Here is a 26448-nt window from a genome sequence, read left to right on the forward strand (position 1 = left end):
TTTGAAAAAATGTTTTTCAAATGTTATTATTTGCAAAGAAATCTGCAGGTGTTGAATATAAGACATTGTAGATCAAATAGTCTAAAACATTTTTTTCATAAAAACACATTGACAGTGCCGACTCGCGTTTGAATGAAAACAAATTTGAACATGTATTTTATATCATATTTACTTTTTACATTCTCTCAACTGCATTACACAGCACAAGATGTCGCAAAGGGTATATGTTATACAATTGAAAAACATTTTATTTAAAAACTAAATATGAGTTGCGAAAGGTTTATTATATGCCTTTCCACACACGCTTTGCAAAGGCCCTTCATCTGATATATGTCCATGTTTAAAACAGCGATAGGCTACTTTCAAATAAAAGACTATAGTTTTAACAACTGGTTTATTAATCAGGTAACAGTTATATGTGAGAAACAAGCTTTGAAAAGGCATTTCGTAATATTAAGACATCCTATAACAAAAACCAACAGTTACAAAAATAACAAGAACAAAGTCAATGACTACCGACGAAATAACGAAAACTATTCTGATGTTGTATGTTTCTTTAACAATACTTTTCACGAGCATTACTGTTCTTATCCTGATTTGAAAAGTGTGATGGGCTTGTCTTTTTCTCGAAGCCTGTTCGTCATCGGCGTTTCCTGGGGATCTCCCATGCGCACCGATGATTGCTGACTCTTATTATGTTATTCTGTAGTTCTCAAATACGGGTTTGTATTGATTACTATAAAGATTCTTAATTTGACATGAATATCGCAAATCTAATCAGTCAGTGCATTTATAATATTAAGTATTATAATCAAAATAACCCGAATTCGTTTATCAAAAGCTAAATGCCCAATGATATTGACTAGGTGTTGTGCCCTACATGTATTTAATTAGCCCGACTTCTAAAAGATAGTTTGTGGTCCTTGAGTAACCAAAGTATGTTAATAGTTGGGGGTGAATCAGTTCATCAGATGAAACGAAAATGGAACAGTCGTGTAATTTGAACATTCATTTATTCAATGTTTCCCAAAAAGGGTGCAGATAATTTTCATTATTGTCCATCATTCACATTGTGATCGTGTCTCTCTGTTGGAATATAATTCACTGAAATAGAAAAGGAATTATGCTTGTAAAACACATAATATGTACTGAAATAGAAAAAAATCCATCGACTACTAGTCGTATCAGTATTGTGGCAATATATTTGAGATAACTAAATAAGCTAGTGTGAATGTTTTGATACTGTTCTTTACATCATTTCTACACATCATTTCCAAACCCTGATATTCAGATGTGTTATGTTCGCCTAAACAGACGTAAATACTAAAAAACACTATTTCAATGACATACTTTCGGAAACATCAAGGGTGGTATAAGCAGAAGGCACCGACTGTCCTGGTACAGCGTAATCATTTTGGTCCGTCTTTTTGTCTTTAGCAAGGCTAAATTGATACATTTAAAATGGTTTACTGAATATTAAGACAATTCTAAAACGTCAACATAAATAATACAATTTCTGATCAAGACATATACATGTATATATAATTTGAACACCGTTTTATTTGTGTTTTAAAGAATCACAACCCCTGCACTTTACCCATGCAGAGAGTTGTCAATACATTGCATTTTTTGTGGTTGGAAAACAACATAACAATCGATATCAAAAATTAATTTTAGCTATAGTTTTCACGGAACTGCAAACATGCAGAATATAAAGTTTTCTTCAGAAACTCTGATATTGTGCTAATAACTATTATGATTGAAGTTAAGCCATGTTTTAAGAAATAAACACAATTCTTAAATAAGAACGTGCTTAACAATAGAGCAATACACTAGGCTAAGCTAAAACAGGAAGACAGTGTTTTATAAATCCATCAAATTGAATCTGCTTTAAAATAACTAAACATTAGCAGAGCACATATATTTATGAAGTATACTGAGGTGTCAGAACACCATCATTAAATCACCTTTTCCTTGCTTTTCGTCTGCAATTCTTTATTACCGCAATCGTGTTCCCAATAATTGACACCACAAGCAACGTTGTCAAAACTGCAATAGCTATATTCCCGCCTCCTGTCTTTTGCCTTTCAAATTGCTTTACGTCTGCAAAACAGAATGACACACAAGCTGAGCAATTAATCACGCAGGCCAAAATACACGGCTTCTGTTAAAGGATAAAAAATCACAATTTTCTAAATATTGTCACACATGTAGAGAGAATACCTTTCTGTATAAACCAATAATTGATATGTTATAAACATTTGGCAAAAATTGCAAATTTATCAAGTGTATTCGGCACGGTTATGAGTAATTTCTATAGACCGTTTCTTTTCTGTTAGACATTGAAAAAACAGTGAACTGTTCTGAGTTCAGTAAAAGTGTTTGCGCCTAGCGTATGCGATTTGGTTCCATGCTCGCGATTTAAGCGCGTCGATGCAACACTGATACAAAACACAACAGTTTGCTTATATACTTCTAAGACAAAGGAAAACATATGTTTATTCTATGTAAATGTTGCTTGTGCGAAAATACTTATTCATATATCTTTTTGTATTCAATTGTTAAATAAAAGTTAACATGAGTTTCGAAAGAGATCGAACTGCCTTTGAAACTTTTTTGAAGGACATTTCCTGGATCCGTTCATAAAATGATAAATAAGCTTACTTTTATATAAAACCGGCTTATAAGTTTTAGAATTAACTGATTGGCTGAGCAACAGATACGGCACCCGCCATCCGAGTCATTGAGAACTTACATTAGCCATTTTTCTCGAGTAAATAATTTCAATCGCGAGGTTTGCAGGTAACATTAAGGATTTGTTGTATGTTTTCAAAGAAAACATTCAATAAATAGCATGTGGTATGAGAGAACGTGTTGTTATTGACTTTATTGCGTGACTATTGGGCTTGTCCCTGAAATGCTCATTGTATTATTGATATTAGTTTGAAGAAATGAAATATAAGATGACAATGTTTTTAGCTTTTTTTTCTTTTAAAAGGGATTCTAATTTGTTGAAACTGTTGACGAAATTACATTTGATCTTTTCAAGAGATACATTAATGTCAATATAAATTTAAGTAAAGTCAACGGATCTTGCTGCGGAATAACATGTCTTGAATCTCCACTTGAGTTAATATATTTAGGCAAGATAAAAAGAAAATCAACAGAACGGCTATAATGTTGCCTTTTGTACTGCTTATATATGGCTATACAGTCAAACCCCGTTGGCTCAAACTCGATTGGCTCGAATTCCTGGTTGGCTCGAACTTGATGTAAAGGGCCAATTTCTAAATACTGAAGGTTAATAATCCCGCTTGGGTAGAATTTTTCGAGGCTCGAGGTATTTTCACCGGTCCCTGAGTGTTCGAGCCAACGGGGTTCGACTGTATTTCAAGAGAAATAATAGTTGCACAGTTGCACATCAGTCTTGCTTAAGAGTTGTGATAGAGAGAAGCTTTTTAGAAAATAATAACCTATGCCGTTAATATCAAAGAAAATCCATCTTATTCAGAATTTGTTTAGATATTTAGGTTAAACTAATTAAATTTCGATATGATTGGAATAAATAAAAATAAAAAAAGTCACTCTTGTTTGTGCTGTTGGGGAAACCAGAGTTCCAGAGAAAACGTTCTTACCCGGTTGGTCGATAACAAATCAAACCCACCAGCGCCCTGGCACGGATTATAAACAAGGACACATTTAGCGAAAACCGAATAAGCTAAAAGGACAACTAGTAAAATATAAAAATATATACATGCATATTAAACCAATCGCTCATATAATTTATAAAATTCCTAAAGGACAATTGGCTTAATACAACACGAATATGTTTTTGCGTCGAAATTATATTTAGTAACACTGACGTTTGGCTTAGTGGAGATTGCAGCTGATTTAAGAAAATTATTTGCATTCATGAATTCAAACCATTTTTTTTTATTTTATCGATATTTTTTTATTTGAAACGTATCATCAATACAGCATTGGTAATTTGAAAGTCTGGTGCATTTTGAAACAAACTCATTTATTTTTTGTCACCTTTTAAAAAAAAAAATGCAAATGCGTTTTGATCCGAAATCTAATATAATCTTCTTTCGTAAATTGGTCAACTCCTTATTTCCCGAGAACATATATTGCAGAGCATTACGTTTTACCTTCTTTTTTTTAAAAGGTTGGTATCTCAAAACAAAATAAAACATGAGATTTTGAAACATTTGTTTTGGCCTTCCCCACACAGTGTTGCACTGTGGAAAACCCTTGATAAAGATAAATTTGATTTGTACATGATAATGCGGTTATGGCTTAACCAGACCTTAAATCTGCAAGATATATTACAAAATATTTTAATAGATTTCACTAGCATTTTCATTATAAGGAACCTTTAAAACAAAAACTGCCTTTTTCATTAAAGTAGGAAAAGTTTAGGATGGACTTTGTTTCAAAAAACTAGTTAGCAAACATTGTAACAAGCCTTGTACCTGTATGTATCGGTTGCGAGCATGTTTCGCCATCCCAGCCTCTGTAGCATGCATAAAGTCCACACGACCCGTCCTCATCGTCACATTCATAGGAATGGCATTCATTTTCACAATCATAACCAAAGGCCTGTTTGTCACAACCTTGTTAAAACTGTGTAACAATATGAACTATACAACAGTTAAAATACATGCTGAAAGATGATTTAAAGAGAATATGCATAATTAAATATGCTTAAATGCTTTGGATTCCTCACCTCAGAACTATGATCAGTTTTGTTAATACTTGAAGACATACCACTTTTACATCGCTGTCCCGTGTGTCCCTTGTCACAACCATTAGTACAGTTTCCACTCACTTTGTCACAAACAGCTCCATTCTTGCAGAAACCACACGTCATATTGCAGTTTTCTCCGAACCAACCGTTTTCACAATCTGAAAAAGTTCGCAACAATGCAAGTAGTCATTTGAGATATCATTGGTACCGAGCCGATAATTATTGTATTGCATTAGAGTGTTAGCACATAAATACAGCTATATTTATAACCAAAGAGATGACATTTCCCACATCAGAAAAGTAGATCCAAAAATGTAACCATGCTAGAATTTCTTATCTTGCCCACGGGCAAAGGAAAACCAAGTACCCGTATGGAACTCCTTTTTAATGGTCATCACATTGTAACTACCTCCCTCGTAAATACAGAATGTCGTCTGCATCAAAAAAGGAAGTATACCGAACAAATCGTATAACCTAACTGTTAGCCCGTATTTTAAGTTGTGCCTTTTGCGCATGCGCACTACAATTGTGATTTCCAGCGGAAGTAAAATGTGATTTTTTAGACAACTTGAAACTTTTGAAATTTAACGTCTTCAATTTCTTACCTAATGAAACGATTTGGTACCTGCTGAAACTTTTCAAACACCTGATTGATTTAAATCAGGTGCTTGATATGTAACTTCCAAAATGAGGCGAAAATCGCGAGTGTCCGAGAACTACTAGTGTCCAAGAACTACTACTACGGGTCGGGATGAAACTATCTTACACACTCGGCCATAGAAGAGACTTATTATCTTCGCACATCGCCTTAGCACAGTATGTTATTGCTTGATTAAGGCAAGTATTGAAATAAAAAAAAAAAATCATTATTAGGGGGTTGTATATGACAATGTTCAGAGGCATGCAATGACTTTGACACCGAAATAAGAACTGGATGTTGCGCGCGGCATAACTCCTATATATCTACCACTTCTCTTTATAAAGCGGGGATATATTAAATGTTTTTCAATAACTATTTTAGGTAAGCACGATGTACTTTACACCAAGTTTTCCCATGAGAGGTAAATTGGAATGTTTAAGAACCTTAACGTTTCTTCTACCAAGTTTCCAATCTTATTAAGTATAACTCATGTCACAATTCATGACAAAAATACATTTAATTATATTGAGAAAAAAACAATGAAACAATGGCATTTTAAATCAGAATATAATTTCACATTTAAGATTAACATGTTATTAATTCGCTTGTTAATCAAACTATCTAACAGTAGTTTATATATGAGACAGAACTTAATGAAGGAGCCATTCAGAAATATAACCATTATTTCTTGTATTAATTTATATTACCAAATGCATGTTTCCCATTGAATCAAATAAAGAAATACTTTTAGCGAACATGAGCTATATGAATATGATACATGCCGTTTAAATGCAGCATTATTACCTTTACTGCAGTTGACGCCTGCCAAGCCATTCGCGCATCCGCTGCTGCAGTGTCCAGTCGCTACATTGCATTGTTCAGAAGTATTTTTACAACGGCAATGCCCCTCACAGTTGTATTCAAATGTTTTGTTTGTGCAAACTGAAACAAGAATTGTCACGATTGCCCTCGCTTGTTCATGAGTTCAGTTTATAGTTGGAAATCGTTTTTGAAATACTTGACGATGAGCTACTAGTTAAATGATCATGCCTAAGTCTTTTTCTTAGGACAAACAAAAAAGCTATATTGTCGTATAGGAAAATACGTCTCGACCCAATGACGAGCTTCACGGATGACAAATCCCAACAGTTTCAAATATTTAGTAGACTATAACTGCGAAATTGTATTAAAAAAACACATTCATTTACAACATACTTTTACGTATTCACCGAGCCATAATGTGAATGCGAGATCAACTCCTAGAGGCAACGTTCATGTATGCTGTTATATTTTGTGCATGCATGATTAATGTTTCCTTTTATATTTATGTGCTCAAATGAATTGTTTATATTTCAAATGTAGTAGTATAATTGAATTTGTTATATTGTATCAGTACTATAGTCTTTTCTCAAGTATAGTCTAAACATTTGAAGAATATACTGCTTTCATTTATAATAAGTCTATGATGACATTGTCAGTCACATCTTTATATAACTAGTACAGCCATACCGTGAAAAGAATTATCACCAATTTGTGCACTTTAGGTTATAATTATAACAAAATCTTTGCCTGACGATACATATGCATGTTTCGGTTATAATAACAATATTTAAGTTATGATTAAGTTCAAATCTGCAAAAGAAACCATTTGCAATTAAAAACCTATTCTAGGGAATAAGCTTTTGTGTTGCATTCTCCATTAAATTGCCTTTTTCCTGTATAAATCCTGTATTAATATTATTTTAAGATGAATGGTATCAATAAGAAATGACCAACAGCGAACGGAGAAATTCCACAAATTTAAACTCGTCCTGTTTATGGTCTGCCCACTATAACGGACTGATGTCATCAAAAGTTATTGAAGTCATCATACAGGCGGAATTTCTTACGTTGAAAAAGGTGCAAAAGCAATAAATATGAAAGTTGACTTTGAGTATTTTCAAAGCTAAACTACTGATTCAATGCAGTGAACCTGACCTGATGGTATGTGTTGAATCCATAGCTTCAACTATCACATGACTGAAAATTACGTTTATTGTATATTTATGAAACCAAACGTCTAAAAAAACCTTTGGGCGGCACTCAGGACACACAACACTCAAATACGAATGACTACAACGTACGAATAAAAAACATGAAAGGTGAAATAGCCTGAAATTCAATGAATACAGATTTGAACTGGCAAGACTCAAAAATTACCAGAGAGATGTCATAATTAAGAGAGTTTTTGGTAATGTCAAAGACACTAAAAAGAGGCAGAAGCCATTGAACATCGCTCGAGAGCCACTATCTTAATCTGTTACGATACCTGTCGATACCTTAAATCCCCCAACAAAGCCTTATAACATCCTAAGAACGTCCATGTTGCCAAAAATAAGAAAATGGATGAAACACGCGCATAATTTACCACCTTAATAAAACAATACGACTGGACTGTGAAGTTGACGGATTGAAATAAGACCAATCTATGATTGGCGTTAATATTAACACCTTCTTGAAAGAATCCTTTAATCTAATCCTAAAGTTCAGGAACGATTATCTCAACTCCGGTTGAATACACGGGCTGCTTCAACCTAACGATGTATCCTTACAACGACACGAACCAATCCCGAATAAACCATAAAGTGATCGGCGAACAAATACTTCCGATTTTCAACAAAAGCACTGTAATCGGCGACGCCGCGTTAAATGTCTAAATCCCCATATCTCTATATAAAATACGGCTAAACAGATTGAATTCCATGCAAAGTATTAGAAAACACTTATTGTATGGAAACAAAGACAGCAACTACATAAATAGTGTAGTCTATTTCTCTGTCCTTGCCAAATATATGGAAATGTAGAGGAAGCATTTGTAAGCATTGTGTCTGATTAATTAGTCCTTACAGTGTATTCCAACTAATCGTTACAACAAATTCTTAAAGTCTAAATTTGTGAAATGCTCTTAGATAGCAACACTGATAAACATGAACACATGTCGAGAGGATTTCTGTGGACGGAATCCATTGATAGTGACATTAGAACACTGCAAAAAGTAACTTCCCTTTAAGGTTGCGTGCAGCGGTCCATTTCTTTGTTTGTGAAGAATATTGACGCATTCTACAGCTCTCTGACCTAAATTTGCGTTGGTGCCGAAGTTCACAATTCGTTTCATGGTGCCAGTACTTAATACAGAAGGTATCTTAAAGGACTGTTGTGACCATGTTTACAAATAGCCATATGATTGAATATGTTTTAAAAGATACACTGCCTTATTCCAAACGGCGAATCTTTTCTTGGACACACGTTGCCTGGTTCACTTGCTAAATTGATAGGTCAAGGTGTCTGATTAAAGCAATCTGGTTCAACGTCAACCTTGCATCATTAGAGATTACATAACATGAGTAAAGGGGATATCACAGTTATGTTCAATCATTACATAATACTCAATATGTCTCAAAATAAACACACAAAATATAATAAAACAACAACAGTGGTTACATTCAGATTTGGTTAGAAAGGGACATGGGATCGATCATCTACTACATAAACTGTGCCACATAATGCATACAAGAGAACGACTGCGGGTCGTTATATGCCCACCCCCGTTGCTCAACATACCAAACTATAGGTAAAAGCCATCTCTCGGAAACGATTCAGAGCATGTAAGGCGCTAGGTAAAAGAAGAGTAACTGTGTGCCATTCTACTACAAAATCTTCGTCACTGATCATCTCGAACAACCTATCTTATCACCGTACGTTCTTAAAAAAAGAAACATACCTGTCCCCGCTCAGACTCAAGAATGCGGCTACATTGATTTTCTATTAACCAGTCAACACGAATGAAAGCAACAATTTAACCTATGTCACAAGTACGCCCGGAGTTTGAAAGTTAATATAGCCCTGCAAAATGCTCCACCATCAACAATTTAATTTTGATAAACAGGTAGACAAAATGATATGCTTCACGCATCAACGTCTCTATAGCCATCCACTGGAAAGCAATCATAGAATGGTGATGCTGTCAAACAAAATATCACAACAACGTACTTTTCAGTCGAACCAAATCTTACCAGTTGTAACATTACGAACTGGATGACGATTGCCAAGGGCTTTACAAGAAGTATTCTCCCCCGAGACTGTCCATGTGCAAACTGTGAAACCATATCTGTCCAACTTCATGGTATTTGAGGTCTCATTACACATTTTGTGGAATACCGCCGCAGGTCTGCCCGACCTCATTAGGTCAGTTATTGTCACCGGACTTTTCGACTTTACATACAAAAAAAATATTTCACATTGAACTGTCGTAAATATTGCAAGAACATTACATGGAATTTTAACTTTAGTTCACTTAGAAAACAATAACGACACTGCCCAAATATGTTGTGAACATTTATTGACTGACGACCGCGAAGGAGTTATGATCTTTATCCTTTGTAAAACCAATGGCCAGACTTTTAGCAATGCAAGGGCAATTTTTGTTAAGTTATTGACGTTTAAAACGTAGGGCCGAATTCAGAACAACCACTCTCATTCAAATTTCAACCATATTCACGTGAGGGACACTCAATTTTTATACGAAAAGCTACAGAAACAAGCTCAGAAGTAACAAGTTTAAACATAAACCCGGTTCAAGTCGAGGGGTGAAAGCGAAAAGGTTCTATCTTCTTCTTTATTTAATGTCACTAAGAACCTCTTCGGATTCACCCCAAAAAGTGGTCCCTTGAGTGAGACAACTTATTTGTACATGCCTCACTAACACAGAACTTTATCACGTGACCGATACAGTTCATATACAAGTTTATATATCTGATCATATCTTATTATCTGTTTGGTTGTGTTGATGTATACAGAACACAATGTAAAGATATGTTTATTTGAGATTCGTGAACATTATTGTTAGAAATAGCGACAAACAAATGACAATATCATTCTGAACTGATTTTTTTTTAATTGGTCAACAAAAAATACGTATTCTGGAATGAGAAATAACCCAATGCAAATTGCATTATTATGAAGGTATTTTTGTTTTGTTTTATAGTATAAGTATAACTTTTGTTTTCTATATAACTTTATCTATATGTTGTAAAACCTGGTGTAAAAGAGAAGGGGTTGGACTTAATGCCTTAATGCCGTGGATGAATAAAATATCGTCCCTAATAGTTGAGAAAATAGAGTTTTTTATGAATAATAAATCGATCCCCCCCAACCCCCAGTTTATTTCGATAACACCACTCCGTTCAAGATCAGCACCATTCAAAACGAATGTTTTATTGGCACATTCATTTAAAGATCTGATTTAATTATTATAATTGAATATTACGTTATTGAAGTACTTTAATGGAGTATCGCGATATTTTAAATATTGTCTAGGAACATGATTATTTACTTATGTGTTGCAAATTCCCTAATATATTCCATCTTTTTAGCTTGTCATGTACATTTTAATCACTTATTCAATTTGTATTCATAACCTGTCCTCGAGGACGGTTCAAGAGGCCTGGCCGAGAACTCACAAATGTCCCACTCAAACGAAAACACTTGAGTCTCACTCTCATCTATGAACACGAAAAGACCTTTCACTCGAACATATCTGAACCGTTATGTAAGTACAAAGGACTACCTCATTTGTTGTGAGTGAGAGCGGTTGTTCTGAATTCGGCCCTTAGTATGCATCCCCCTTTAAGGCTGTCATTTTCACGGTAAAACTTATTCTTGGGAAATATTAAGAACATTTCACGAACGATTTTAATAACGACTATGTAAACAACAAAATTTGTCGCTATATTTTATATGAAACAATTCTCCAGCTAATGAGGACATGAATAATCAACTGAAGAGGTAATAATTCAATTTATTAATTTTACCACATATGGGAAACCTGACGACTGCAAAAAAGAGAAAAAATATATCTCAAGAAAAACCTTTAGATCAAATATTGTTTAACTATAGGCAAAGAATATACCCAAGTCACGATATAAATACTGTTGTTGAACTGACTCTGTTGAACCTGTTCATATCCTCCTGCTTGAAGTTGTTTTTTTTTTTCTTTAAAATATTTGTAAAAGTAAACATAACACGCTTTGTGAATAAAACTAGGTCACGATATTATTACTGAGTTGACAAACCTTGATCACATTTGAGTCCCTTGTACCCAGGCTTACATCCGCCTGATGGACAGTTTCCTGATACTTTATCACATAAAGCTCCACTCGAACAATTACCGCAGTGGGTGGAGCAACCCTCTCCGTAATTTCCGTCAGCGCAGGCTGTGTATAAAAATTACATTTATTCATAACAATATACAACTAATTCTGACTGGAATGGTAGCGGTTCGTCAGATAATGCATACAACACGTTCATTGCATTTTAATAATGTTTAATCTTTGTTTTGAAGTCACCTGCAATTTGATACGAATCACACTCACTTCAGTTTCCTGGGTTCAGACCAGTACTCGAGCCAATTTTAAGAAGCCATGACAAATGCCCTTTGAGGGACTTGAACAGTCACGGTAACTTACTTATTATGCATTTTTCATATTTTTGCTCGATACAAAACACCTGAAGACTATTCAAGGATAACAATCCCTAACGGATGTTAAAAAGGTTTGTGAAAGTTTATACCAAAGCCCTGCGTCGATACCAGAAACAGATATTTAGTGTTTCAAAACTGTTAGAGTTTATGTTTTAATTTAAACATTTACATATTCTTCAAATCGTTTATCATTATTGAACAAGATACTTCTACTTGATTAACTGTAGTCACTACTCCATGATTTTAAACTGCTGATGTTTTGATCACCAATGAAGTATAATAGGTTTAACGATCGAAAAGTATCACACATGTATGATTGGGTGGTATATCAGTTAAAAAGATAAATCGATCTTATCACTGTTATCACTATACACAATGATAACATATGTTATCCATCTAGAGTTTTAAAAGCATTCGTTTTGCAAATATGGATAATATAGTTTATGCCTTGACCTTGTTTTTATATCAAAGTGTATATTTTATTTTTTCTAATTGTAATTATTTTTTAGAGTGTTCCTTCTTTTTTACCTAATCTACAAGTATCGTCCGTAGAGAAGTCAAAACCCGCTACACAGCCGTTTGCGCATACACCGTTAATGAAGTTGCATGTTTCATTGTTCCGACAATTTTCACTGCAGCTGTTTTGACACCTTAGGCCATATTTGCCGGTCGCACATGCTGTAATAAAAAGGGTAAAATATGTGAGAATACATCACTTCATCCCGTAAAAAATAGCATTGTAGGCATGATTCCTAAATCATAGTAAAATGATACAAGGGTACTAACAAGTAATTAGGTAAACATGAATATTTCTATTAAGGAAATATATAATTGAACAAGATTGAATTTGATATGGTGTCTTATTTGCTAGTAAAAGCTATTCAATTTATGAATATAAAACTGTGCAAGTTCATGAACTTTTCAAGATTTCCAACCATGCATGCAATATTCATGAACACGTTCAGAAATAATTCATTTGAACCTTAGTGGTGTCTAGAAGTGTTCATGACCTCTTTATCAATAATTATTAATTTTCCTATATGTTTAAATATTGAAAAAAATAAACAAATGCTTTACATTATGATCTTAATTATTGAACCTGACTTAGGTAATCAACATTTAAAAATATTTATAAGATTACAATTTCTGCATTGGTATTCGCAAACCATTAAGTGATCTGGAACTTAAACGTTGCATAACATAAAGCTTGGATCAAAAAGGAGAAAGTACTTTATTTTAATTAACCATTATTCCTTTTACTTACTACGAGTTACATCTGGAAACCTCAGTTCTACAATCAAAACAGGACTAGAACTGAGCTAGATCATTATATAGCTAATTTTGTGATCTTACAAATCACAAATCTGGAACAAAAATGGAACATATTTAGAACTGAAATTGGTTCCATATGTGTTTTTATTTAATATTCTAGAACAATCATAGAACACTTCCGAAACAAATTGAGTACTGCGTTCCCAAAATGTTCATAAGAAGAGTTAAATACTTCTGTATAACAGAACACTTGTGAAGTAAAGTGTTTTGTTTTGAAAAAAAAAATCATTTCGTCTTAAGAGTTGAATTGGAATTGTATTTTTCCATTCGGCAGCATTTCGTAACTTGTTAAGTAAAGTACTTTCATGGGTTTTGTAAATGCAAGTTCAAATAGCATGGTTTTACTAAACCCATTAGTTACCTCGCATTTTACATGACCTTGTAACTCATTTTCTTTGCAGTCTCACACATCACTGACATCATGATGGATTGACAGGCGAGATCTGACTTAAGTGCGAGAACATTTGGTTCAATAGATTCGTGTGTTGAATAACTGGTTAATGTCAGCATTATTTTTCATTGTTTAATCTTTTTAGTAGTTTGCGGCCACTAAGCACACACATCCTACATTAAGTATGGATTGTATAATATACTTCTTAGCAAAAGTATCAAACTAGGCAGTGTTGTGTTATTCATGATATTGTTTTGGTTATTGACATATTGTTTAATTTCAGTATGTTCTTACTCGTTGTCACACGATTCATACTGAGAGCTTTGTTCTTCTATCTTTATAATAGACAAATGCCAAGAGGTGATGATAACCATTCGGATGACTCTTTCGATGGCTTTGATCCTTTGGATATAAACGAGACCGTGTTGAGCTAATGATGAACCCTCTTTTACATAATCCAAGCCAGTAAACAATACGATACTTGACTTGCAAAACGTTATTGGCCAATGAATGAAACTTTTGCGAATGCGATGCCTTTGCGAATGGATGAGCACTAAGTGTGGATTTAAATTCGCATAATCCTGTTGATTATAATTAATCAGGAGTTTTTTCACAAATATGTGGGATGAAACATATCTAAAGGCTTGAAATCGGATTGGAATCAGGTACTTTTTAACGTCCGCACAGTCGGAAGAAAAAGGTGTCATTGAAGTTCATTGACTGACAGGAAGAATGCTTTGATTTGTTTGAAAATGTTTTACTGTACAACTTTGAGAAAATATTTGGTTCAAAAAGCAAATGATTGATATTATGCAATTAGGAATTTAATTTGTGAAATGAGAAAGTTCCGGTTTCGTCGCATACGGCTTTAATGTTGATGAATCATATATAGTCATATTATGTGTTGAGGTACAGATTGATATTGCGTTCAAGAGTTGGGAGAGGTGGATATTCAATACTTTGTATAAGTTAAAGTTCGATCGTGCATCTTAAAATGTATGTTATAAGCAAAGCAGATAACTAACTATAGCATATGTTAAGGCATATAAATAAATGATTGGATATACTTTTTGATTGCTCGCAATTAAAGTCTAGTTTGTTTGCATTGTCGTGTTTTTATTGTTATTCTATTTTAACTTAATAAATATAATGTTATCCATGAACTTTTATTGATTCATGAATTACGGTGTGCATGAACTGTGTGTGGTTTTAAGAACTTAGTTAATGAATTTAAAGATTATATTATGTGTGTGCACAACAACAACAAAAACAAGTCCCCAGCTAATGAGGACATAAAACGTGAATAATCAAATGAATCGAAACATTATTCAATTTATCAATTTTAGCACACATGGGGAAGCTGACAACTGCAAAAATGAGAAGAATATATCTTATGATCAGATATTATCTAACTTAAGGTAAAAAATACACCCAGGTCGCGATATAAATACTGGTGTTTAACTGACTCCTTTGAACCTGTTCATATCCTCCTGTTTGAGAGTTGTTTCTTTCTTTAAATTATTTGTACAGGTAAATATAAGACGTGTTGTGAATTAAAATAGGTCACGATATTAGTACAAAGTTAACAAACCTTGATCACATTTGAGTCCGTTGTACCCAGGCTCACATCCGCCTGATGGACAGTCTCCTGATACTTTATCACATATCGCTCCACTCGAACAATAACCGCAGTGGATGGAGCAACCCTGTCCGTAATATCCGTCAGCGCATGCTGTGTATAAAAATCACATTCGTTTACAAGAATCAACAAATAAATCTGACAGGGATGATGGCAGGTTCGTCTGATAGTGCATATAGAACGTTTATTGCATACTCATGTTGTTTAATCTTTGTTGTGAAGTCACCTACAATTTGATAGGAATCACACTTACTTCAATTTCCTGGGTTCAGACCAGTACTAGAGCCAATTTTAAGAAGTCATGAAAAAATGCCCATTGAGGAACATGAACAGTCACGGTAACTTACTTATAATGCATTTTCCATACTGTTTGCTCGATACAAAACACCTGAAGACTATTCGAGGATTACAATCCTTAACGGATGTTTAAAAGTTTTGTGAAAGTGTATACCAAAGCTTTGCGTCGATACCAGAAACAGATATGTATCAGTATTTCAAAACTGTTAGAATTTTAGTTTTAATTTAAACATTTTGATATTCTATACATCGTTTAACATTATTGAACAAGATACTTCTACTTGATTAACTGTAGTCACTACTCCATGATTTTAAACTGCTGATGTTTTATCACCAAAAAAGTATAATAGGTTTAAACGATCGAAAAGTATCACACATGTATGATTGGGTGGTATATCAGTTAAAAAGATAAATCGATCTTATCACTATTATCACTATACGCAATGATAACATATGTTATCCATCTAGAGTTTTAAAAGCATTCGTTTTGCAAATATGGATAATATATTTTATGCCTTGACCTTGTTTTTATATCAAATGTGTAAATGTTGTAATTTATTCTAATTGTTATTATTGTTTAGAGTGTTCCTTTTTTTTACCTAATCTACAAGTATCGTCCGTAGAGAAGTCAAAACCCGCTACACAGCCGTTTGCGCATACACCGTTAATAAAGTTGCATGTTTCATTGTTCCGACAATTTTCACTGCAGCTGTTTTGACACCCTAGGCCATATTCGCCGGTCGTACATGCTGTAATAAAAAGGGTAAAATATGTGAGAATACATCGCTTCATCCCGTAAAAAAAAGCATTGTAGGCATGATTCCTAAATCATAGTAAAATGATACAAGGGTACTAACAAGTAATTAGGTAAACATGAATATTTCTATTAAGGAAATATATAATTGAACAAGATTGAATTTGATATGCTGTTTTATTGCCTAGTTTCGTAAAAGCTATTCAATTTATGAATATAAAACTGTTCATGTTCAGAAATAGTTCATTTGTACCTCAGTGGTGTGTAGAAGTGTTCATGACCTTTTAATAAATAATTATTAATTTTCCAATATGTTTAAATATTGTACAAAACTTTACATTATGATCTTTATTATTGAACCTGACTGAAGTAATCAACATTTAAAAATATTTATAAGATTACATTTTCTGCTTTTGTATTAGCAACACCATAAAGTGATCTTGAACTTAAACGATACAGTTGTACTAGCAAAAATCTTGGATCAAAAAGGAGAAAGTACTTTATTTTCATTAACCATTGCTTCCTCTGAATTACAAAGAGTTACATCTGAAAACCTAAGTTCTACAATCAAAACAGGTCTAGAACTGATCTAGATCTTTATATAGCTAACTAATTTTATAATCTCTTAAATATATATCTGGAACAAAAATGGAACATATCTAGAACTGAAATTGGTTCCATATGTGTTAATTCAAGAACAATCATAGAACACTATTGAACCAAATTGAGTACTGCAATTGCTCCCAAAATGTTCATAAGACGAGTTAAGTATAATTTGTATTTATTTGATAACAATACTTCTATATTATAGAACACCTCAACAAACAAAAAAGGAATGCTTTTTAAATCAGTGGTATGTAACCTGTCTTTATTCAAAGCTGTGAAATAAAGAGTTATGTCTTGAGAAAAAAAATCATTTCGTCTAAAGAGTTGAACTGGAATTTTTCCATTCGGCAGTATTTTGTAGCTTGTTAATGTATATAATACGGTCATGGGTTTCATAAATGCAAGTTCAAATAGTATGGTTGAATTAAACCCTAAAGTTCCCTCGCATTTTGCATGAAGTTGTAATGCATTTGATTTGCAGTCCAACATATCGCTGACATCATTAAGGATAGAGAGACGAGATCTGACTTAAGTGCGAGAATTGTTGGATAACCTGTTGATGTCAGCATTATTTTTCATTGTTTAATCCTTTAAGTATTATGCGGCCACTAAGTACATTAAGTATGGATTGTAAAATAGACTTATTAGCAAATCTATCAAACTATGCAGTGTTGCAGTGTATTGATGATGTTGTATTTGTTATTGACATATTGTTTATTTTCAGTATGTTGTTACTTGTTGTCACTCAATTCATTCTGAGTATGACCGAATAAACTTATTAAGTGCATGCAAGAAGCCTTGCTATCTTTATAATAGACATATGCAAAGAGGTAATGATAACCACTCGTTTTATCCTTTGATATAAACGAAACCTTACTGACTCTACTGTTAACCAGTTAACTTATCTCAATAATACATTTTGTCAAGCTCTCGACGATGGACTTGAAATCAGAGTTGTCTTTGTCGATATAATTAAAGCCTTTGATAAGGTTTGGCATCGTGGTCTATTGTACAAACTTGAACAAGCAGGACTTTTCGCGTCTCAGCGCGTTGTTATTCCAGGAGCTACTTCCATATTATATGAGATTAAAGCTGGAGTCCCACAGGGATCAATTCTAGGTCCTCTTTTGTTTCTCGTATACATCAATGATATTGTTAAGGAGGTTGATTCAAATATAAATCTTTTTGTGGATGATACGAGTCTCTTTGTTATTGTCGACTCCCCTCCGTCTACGGCCTTAAAAATACAGAATGATATTAACAAAATATCTCTCTGAGCTGACAAATGGCTCGTTAAGTTCAATCCATCAAAATCAGAATCAATGGTCATATCTCGTAATAGAAACAAACCCATTCACCCACCAGTGAATATATTCGACACAGCTGTTCCTTCTGTTGAATCTCACAAACATCTTGGCATTTTTCTCTCTGATGATTGCAGTTGGCATGCTCATATTAACTATATCAAAGATAAAGCTTGGTCCAGAGTTAATATAATGAAACGTCTTCGTTATCAACTTTATAGGCGGTCTCTGGAGGTAATATTTCTTTCCTTTATTAGGCCTATCTTGGAGTATGCAGATGCTATCTGGGATAATTGTACACAATACGAACAAGACGAATTGGATAAAATACAAAACGAATGTGCACGTATAGTTACTTGTTGTACTAGACTTGTTTCTCTGTATTTACTACAAATTGAATCTGGTTGGGAAACTTTAAGTACTAGACGCGAGAAACACAAACTTCTTCTCTTCTTTAAAATGAAAAATGGTTATACGCCAGATAGCTTGTCGGTTTTGGTTCCCCAGACAGACGTCAAGCTTCATCAAGAACACTTAGAAATTTATCCAATATATCTAGTTTCCGAGCCCGCACATCTTTGTATATGATTTCATTCCTTGTTTCTGCATGGGATTCTCTTCCAGTTGACGCAAAGGCTATAAACTATATCGTTGGTTTAAAATCATACCTCTATTCTGATAAGCCCAAAACACTTAGAATATTTTATTACGGGAAACGCCGGCTTCAGGTCCTGCACACTCGCCTACGCAACGATTGTAGTTCCCTGAATCACCATTTCTATGTTACAAATATTGTTCCCTCACCATTATGCATGTGTGAAAGACAGGAGAAAACATACCACTATCTCTTTATTTGTCCTCTCTTTACTGAACAAAGCCAAAATATGTTTAATACTGTTCAATCTCTAAGTGAGGTTACCCTCCGTTGCTTACTATATGGTGATGACACACTGACTGAAGAGCAAAACAGTACTCTGTTTGATGCAGTTAATCGTTTTATTTATTTGTCAAAAAGATTTGAAAGCCAGTGATCGACTCAAACCACCAACACTCACACATCTTTTACTTTGCCTCTCCTTCTTTTCTTCTTCGTTCTTTCTCATACTATATTTTTTTCTGCCTCAATACAGTTGATTAATTTAGAATAAAGTTGTTTTTCTACAATAAATGTTATTGCATTTAAAGTCTATCAATCAATTGCCTAAATTTTAAACATTATATAATATGAGCTTGTTTATTTATATGATTATAACTCCATTACCAATATCCGCCTCAAATGCTAATTGTAATTTATCATAACAGGGAAAGGAACTCTATTAGTTTATTTCTACCGTTCCAATCCTGATATTTGATTATGTGTTTGTATTGAAATGTTGATATATTTTGCTCAATAAAATATATTTAAACCAAACGAAACCTTGTTGAGCTAATGTTGAACCGTCTTTTACAAAATTCCAGCCAGAAAACAATACGATATTTGACTTGCAAAAAAACATTGGTCAATGAATGACACTGTTGCGAATGCGATACCTTTGCGAATGGATGAGCACTTATTGTGGATTTAAATTCGCATAATCATGTTGATTATAATTAATCAGGATATTTCAAAATATGTGTGATGAAACATATCTATAGGCGTGAGATCGGATTGAAATCAAGTACTTTGTAACGTCCGCAAAGTATGCATACCTGGAAGAAGGTGTCCTTGAATGTCATTGACTGATATGAAGAATGCTTTGATTTGTTGGGAAATGTTTCATTGTGCTACTTTGAGAGGAATATCTGTTCAAAAAGAAAATGTTTGATAGTATGCATTTAGGAATTTAATTTGTGATATGTGAAAATTCCGTTTTCGTCGCATATGGCTTTAATGTTGATGAATCATATGCAGTCATATTATGTGTTAAGGTACAGTTTGGTATTGCATTCAAGAGTTGGGGGAGGTGGAGATTCACTAATCTTTATTTGTTGAAGTTCGTACATCTTAAAGAAAACTATATGTTATAAACAAAAGCAGATAACTGACTTTAGCATATTTTTAAGGCATATATATAAATAATTGGTTATAATTTTTGATTGCATTAAAAGTCTTAGACTAGTTATTTTGCATTGTCGTGTTTTTATTATTATTATATTTTCAACCTATAATGTAATTCATAAACTTGTATTAATTCATGAATTCGGGTGCACATGAACTGTGTGTGGTTTTAAGAACTGTATTTGGTTTATGCACTTCATAAATCTTGTGTTTATTTACTCTGACTGCTTTATGAACCTTATGACATATGTGTTCATTAACCCTGACTGGTTCATGAACTACTATTTCATGAACACTTTCATGAATGTAAAAAAGTGTCATTCAATTTCCATGCAAATTATCATGACTTATTCATGACTTTATTCATGAACCATCCATGCATATTTCATGATATTCCAATATGAACCTTGCTTGACCAATATTTAGAGATTAGATCGGGGTAGAGCTGCCCGGCTCTAATATGCTGGTATTGCACTGCAGTGAGTGACACTCATTGTCCTTTACAAAAACCACTAGGTGTCTCAATGAATGTTTGTTACTCTTTAAAGAGGTCTTAAAAGAATGTGAAAGTAAAATTGAAACTTACTTGGCGAATTGTTCCTCTCTAATTGTCTACTTACAATTTCATTTTTTGGCGCAGTTTTGACGTATTGTATGAGACAGATTTGTATATAGTCAGTCATGTACTATATCTAAAACCCCAACAACTCATTGGTTAATTTTAAATCCGAAATGCACCAAATTGATGTGTCCTTAAAATACAATTCATTTTTGATTTTTATATTAAACACTGAATGACAGTGGAAACGTATGAAATAGATAATATGTAAACATTTATTTACAACGAAATTAAGGCATGTTTTCCGAAGCTTATCAGACATCGATATGTAATAACGATTAATTCACACCCATATAATATTTTATTATCGCAATAATGTGTTTTTGTTGTTTTTAAAGTAAAGGATATTGTTTATGTTTTAAAGGTAATACTGTGATGACAATTAAAAAGTAGTTTCACACAGATTCTTATATTTGCGCGTGGGCAATATTTTCGTCCACTTATCTGGGGGTTCAGAAATACAATTAACACCCTTAAGCCTTGTTAGTTCAATTCGAACAACAACATCGATAGTTTATATCCGCATAAGGTATATAATCTTAAAAACAACAATAATCACCTTGATGTCGACCCAGCTACAATGCAATCCAAAGACATGTTTTCACTTAGTGAATTACAAAACATGATAAACCCAAATAATTGTTTTAAAACTATGGCGTTTCCTTTACTTCAATGATAACAACCGATACCCTGAGCCAAACAATCCCAAATGCAATCCCAAGACATGTCTCCACTTGAGCTTTAGCTACACCAAGTACTCATATTTATACAGCATTCCTAATTCAAGTAATTGAGTTGAAACTGTATTTTTCTATTTTAAATAACAGAGACCAACCTCAAAAACAATCCCAATTTGTATTCCTAAACTTGCTACATACAAAATTCCGTTGCTATATGTAACTCCTTGCTAGAATTATTGAGATGTAACCTTCTTCATATTTCAGCCTTGACCGTGGCCTGTGTATTCAAATACAGTCCCAACATACGTATTTGTATCAACTTCCGACATACCAAGTCCCAATCCTACACTAAAACTTAAATGATTGAGCGGAGAGTATTTTTTTCTACTTTTAGTGAAAATAAAAATGGCTTTAACAATACATACTCCTAACGATATAACAATGTAATTGTTCATGTGATAGTGCTACCAAGTTTAATAATGGTAAATCAGTTCTAACTAAGGATGATATGAGCATTCCATTAACTTACACAAACAGTACGACCGTATGTCCTTAAATATATATGCTGTTTGGATGATGTTTGTCCGATCATAGGCAACAGTTAGCATAACGGATTTGCAAGGATTTGTTTATAAAAATGCGAGTACGTATTATTTACTACATGACACGTTTACTAAGAATGAGTTTGTTTAAAAATGTCCGTTACTTTAGCCATAATGATTATGGTCACTTATAATTGAGATATAAGGATTCCGAGTATTTTGGGTTTATAGAATTATCTGTAAACTGAATTAAAATGTTTAACCGTACTTTGATTACAGTACATTCCAAAATAACCCGGTGAACATCCTCCTGGACAGCTTCCATTCTTCATATCACAACGGGTACCGTTTAAACAGTTGTCACAACGTTTTGCACAGTTTTCACCGTAGTAATTGGTGTTGCAGACTGCAAGTGAAAGATAAAAACACTGACATCCCTTTCAACTAAACCCAGTACCGCGTTAAAGTCAATAAAAAATATTGGCTTCACATGAAATGGTTTACAGTTGAAGCGATAAGTTAATGTTAAAGTAAGTTTTGTTCAACAAAAAGATAAGAAAGGTTAAATGATCGAAAAGTATCATAATTGTATAAACGGGATGTTTATCAGTTAACAAAATAAAATTGATTTTATCACTATAAAACCCTTTGCGCAAAAAACCCACATTTTATCCATCTAGAGTTGTAAAATGATTTTGCAAATATGGATAAAAAATCATCCCTTGAAATTGTAGTTATTTTTCTAATTATAAACATTTATAAGTCTGTTTCTTCTTATTTACCTTGTCTACATGTATTATCTGTAGAGAAATCGAAACCCGCTACACAGCCGTTTGAGCATACACCATTAATAAAATTACATGTGTCATTGTTCCGACAATTTTCACTACAACTGTTCTGGCACCCTAGTCCATATTTACCGGCTGTACATGCTGAAACAGAAAGAGAAAACTAAGTGAGAAAACATCTCTTCATCCAGTAAAATACAGTTTATTCTAAGCATAATTCAAAAATGTTTAGATGATACAATTGTGCTAATAAATGATTAAGTTAACATTAAAATTACAAGAAAGAAAATATTTATCTGAACCGAATTTAACTGAATTCAATATGTTGCTTCTATTTTAAATTTCTAGTAGCTAATAAAGATATTTGCGACAATTCATTTAATTATAATGTCCGATATTTTGCACTAATCTTATGTGTAAGTGCCATAACTCGACAATATGCAATGTAGGCAAATGAATAAATTGAAAGCTCTAAGAAAAGTAAGATTAAATAAGCACATAACGTCACGTATACTAATGTTGAATCATAAATTGATAATCACTATTAAACGTGCAAAAGAGGTCCAAAATACAAAATCCTTCAAATTTCATTTATGTCGAGTTTAGATTCATTATTTAGTTTAGCTGATATACAAGTGTGTTTCCTTCCATAAATGTTTAGGTGTTTTGATAACTTTGCAAATTTTTCGGATTCTAATTTAATCAGATTTAAGTCTAAAAAACATAAAACTGTAAACAGTTAAGATATGATTTGATGTGCCAAACATTGATTCGTTTAAAAAGTTGTTGTCTTCGTTTTTGTTACGTGGAAGTTTATAAGTTAAGTCACTATGTTTCACTGTATCACGCCTCCATCATAAATTACGCAACGCTATTGGTTCCTAACTGGTCACGCGGTGACCCCATATTTTTCCATATTGGGTCCCCAAATTTATATCGTACCAAAATGGCGTCTATTTATCGATACCGATGAATAAATGAAACATGTAAACAGGTTGTGAACGTGATATATACGTTTGTGGGTTAGTAGGTGATCCGATATTGGATATACGGGGCGCAGGTAACCATATTCGGGTTCTAGTATGGCTATCACCTGCTATGGTTTCCTTTGTCCCGTATATCCCATATCGGGTCACCTACTTGCCCCGTAACTAATAATATTATTCAATATTTTTGTAATTTGGAAATATATCACCAAGAAAACACAGTAAATTACTGACTGGATCGATCAAGTCACTCTTGGCTAGAATTATTTAGAGGTAAATCTTTTTCATATTCTAGTCACATTCACCTTGAATATGGCCTATGTACCTCAAACTTAACCACAACGTACGTTCTTTCATTTACTTGCTACATGCCAATATCCAACACTTCCCGAAACCTTTACTTTATAAACTGTACGGAAATCGGTTTTTTTAGTCGAAGTACCATTGGAATTAAGAATACATTATCCAAATGAAATAAGAAAGTGAGTCGCCAATTGAACTTTTTAAGACCAAGTTTTATTACGGTACATGAGTCCTATCTAAAGTAAGTATGAGTGTAACGGTAGTTTACATGTTATAGATCGACCAAGCACGAACAATTTACTACATAACACGTTCTCTAAGAATACATTTATTTGAAATGTGCCTTTATCTTTGCCATGATGGTAACCAATTATTCAGTAATTTGATTTAAAAGATTCAAGGTATTGAGGTTTTGATGAATAATGTATACATTAAAGTATTTTTATCCGTACTTTGATTACAGTAGACTCCGTGATAACCCGGAGAACATCCTCCTGGACAGCGTCCATTTTTCAAATCACAACGGCTACCGTTTAAACAGTTCCAGCAACGTTTAGTACAGTTTTCACCGTAGGAACTGGTGTTGCAGCCTGCAAGGGAAAGACAAAATACTTGCATCCCTGAATTAAAAGCAATTTAAAGTTAGGTCATTATCAATAGTAAAAGCGAACGCTACAACGTGCAACTTTTTGAATTTGTATTTGAAACTATTGGCACGAGTTCTAGGGTGTAGGAATATTTGTATCGGCCAGAACATGTGCAGATATTTTTAAATACATTTATTTACCCTTAAACAATACAATTAGACTATAAGTCAATATTTGCATCTGAAGTAATACCGCAAAGTAAAAACACCCGGTTACAACAGTTCACACATCGACACATGGCATGGACGCTTGTGGTCAAGAAAAGCATATACGGATTATATTTTGCGTTCATACTAACCCAATTACGTGAGCACTTGTAAATTGAAGGTTATGCTGCAACAAAATAGCCCAAACCTAATGCTTATTTCAGCCGTTTAATTGCTATAAGACACTTTTGCTTAAAATAATTTATGTACCTCAAATTCAACCACAACGTACGTCTTTTCATTTACTTGCTACAAGCAATATCCAAGACTACCCGAAACTTTTACTTAATAAATTGCACGGAAATCGTTGTTTTTTTTAGTCGAAATACCATTGAAATTAAACATACATTCTCTAAAAGAAAAAAGAAAGTAAGTATCCTATCGGTCATTTTTAGCACCAAGTTTAATTCAGTATATGAGTCCTATCTAAAGTTACTATGAGTGTAACCGTTTTAAATCATCATTAAAGTAATTTTTAGTCGTACTTTGTTTACAGTAGACTCCACGATAACCCGGTGAACATCCCATTGGACAACTTCCATTTTTCAAATCACAACGGCTACTGTTTAAACAGTTCCCGCATCTTTCTGTACAATTTTCACCGTAGGAACTGGTGTTGCAGCCTGCAAGGGAAAGACAAAATACTTACATCTCTGAATTAAAAGCAATTTAAAGTTAGGTCATTATCAAACATTGGTTTCATTTGTGATCGGGCCGGAAACGGTAGTTGTAAAATACGTGTTTGCTTTTTTAAACATTTGGACGCTACTACTATCATCTTTTATTAAGATTGTATATAAACATTAGTAAACGTTTATTGCTTCAGGCAGACGATAAGTATATAAAACGTGCGAATATTTATTTGAATTAATGAAATATAGTGTCAATTTTAATACCCAAAAGGCGGCTCATTTGCTTGAGTTCAGTCTCGAAAATAAGACGAATTACAAGTTATCGTGTTTTTTTCGTGTCAAATTTTGCTTTTGCGAATGTATTAAGATATTTTATGCATTCACGAAGTATACAATACTTACTATGCAAGCAAAGCAGTCCTACATATCCTGTTTCACATCCCATGTTGCATGTTCCGTAAATATTGTCACACTGTGCAAAACCTCCTTTGCAATGTTTACAGTTTCCAGCGCATTTATCCCCATATGTTCCATTGGCGCAATCTGTAGAAAAACAAAATAACAAATATAATTGGATATAAACAAATTGCGTTGTGATTTTTCCCATTTAACGCGCATTAAGAATGTCATCCTTAATGGAATAGATAAGGCATGTTTAAAGGTTTTTGAATGTAGACTAAATAAAATCATCTGGATAAATTATTATAATTAAAATAGTAAGTTAAAATGGTATACAAATATGCCAAATTACACTTGAACGCATCATTTGAGACAAGC

The 26448-nt window shown here is 33.4% G+C and overlaps 1 protein-coding gene across 1 annotated transcript in view; it reads right to left on the bottom strand.

Moving 5' to 3' along the window:
* Positions 1 to 1051: 1051 nt before the first annotated feature.
* Positions 1052 to 26448, bottom strand: part of LOC128225866 (multiple epidermal growth factor-like domains protein 10) — a 52260-nt gene continuing 26863 nt past the window's right edge. Inside the window, exons 5-14 of the mRNA XM_052935763.1 lie at positions 26074 to 26214; positions 25525 to 25662; positions 24639 to 24776; positions 22892 to 23041; positions 16166 to 16315; positions 15222 to 15362; positions 12436 to 12585; positions 11501 to 11641; positions 4771 to 4908; positions 1052 to 1104 (exon numbers count right to left, since the gene is read on the bottom strand). Of these exons, the coding sequence (XP_052791723.1) occupies positions 1052 to 1104; positions 4771 to 4908; positions 11501 to 11641; positions 12436 to 12585; positions 15222 to 15362; positions 16166 to 16315; positions 22892 to 23041; positions 24639 to 24776; positions 25525 to 25662; positions 26074 to 26214 (1340 nt within the window). The remainder of the gene's footprint in view (positions 1105 to 4770; positions 4909 to 11500; positions 11642 to 12435; positions 12586 to 15221; positions 15363 to 16165; positions 16316 to 22891; positions 23042 to 24638; positions 24777 to 25524; positions 25663 to 26073; positions 26215 to 26448) is intronic.

This window comes from Mya arenaria, chromosome 3 (assembly GCF_026914265.1).
Source record: "Mya arenaria isolate MELC-2E11 chromosome 3, ASM2691426v1".
NCBI lineage: Eukaryota > Metazoa > Mollusca > Bivalvia > Myida > Myidae > Mya > Mya arenaria.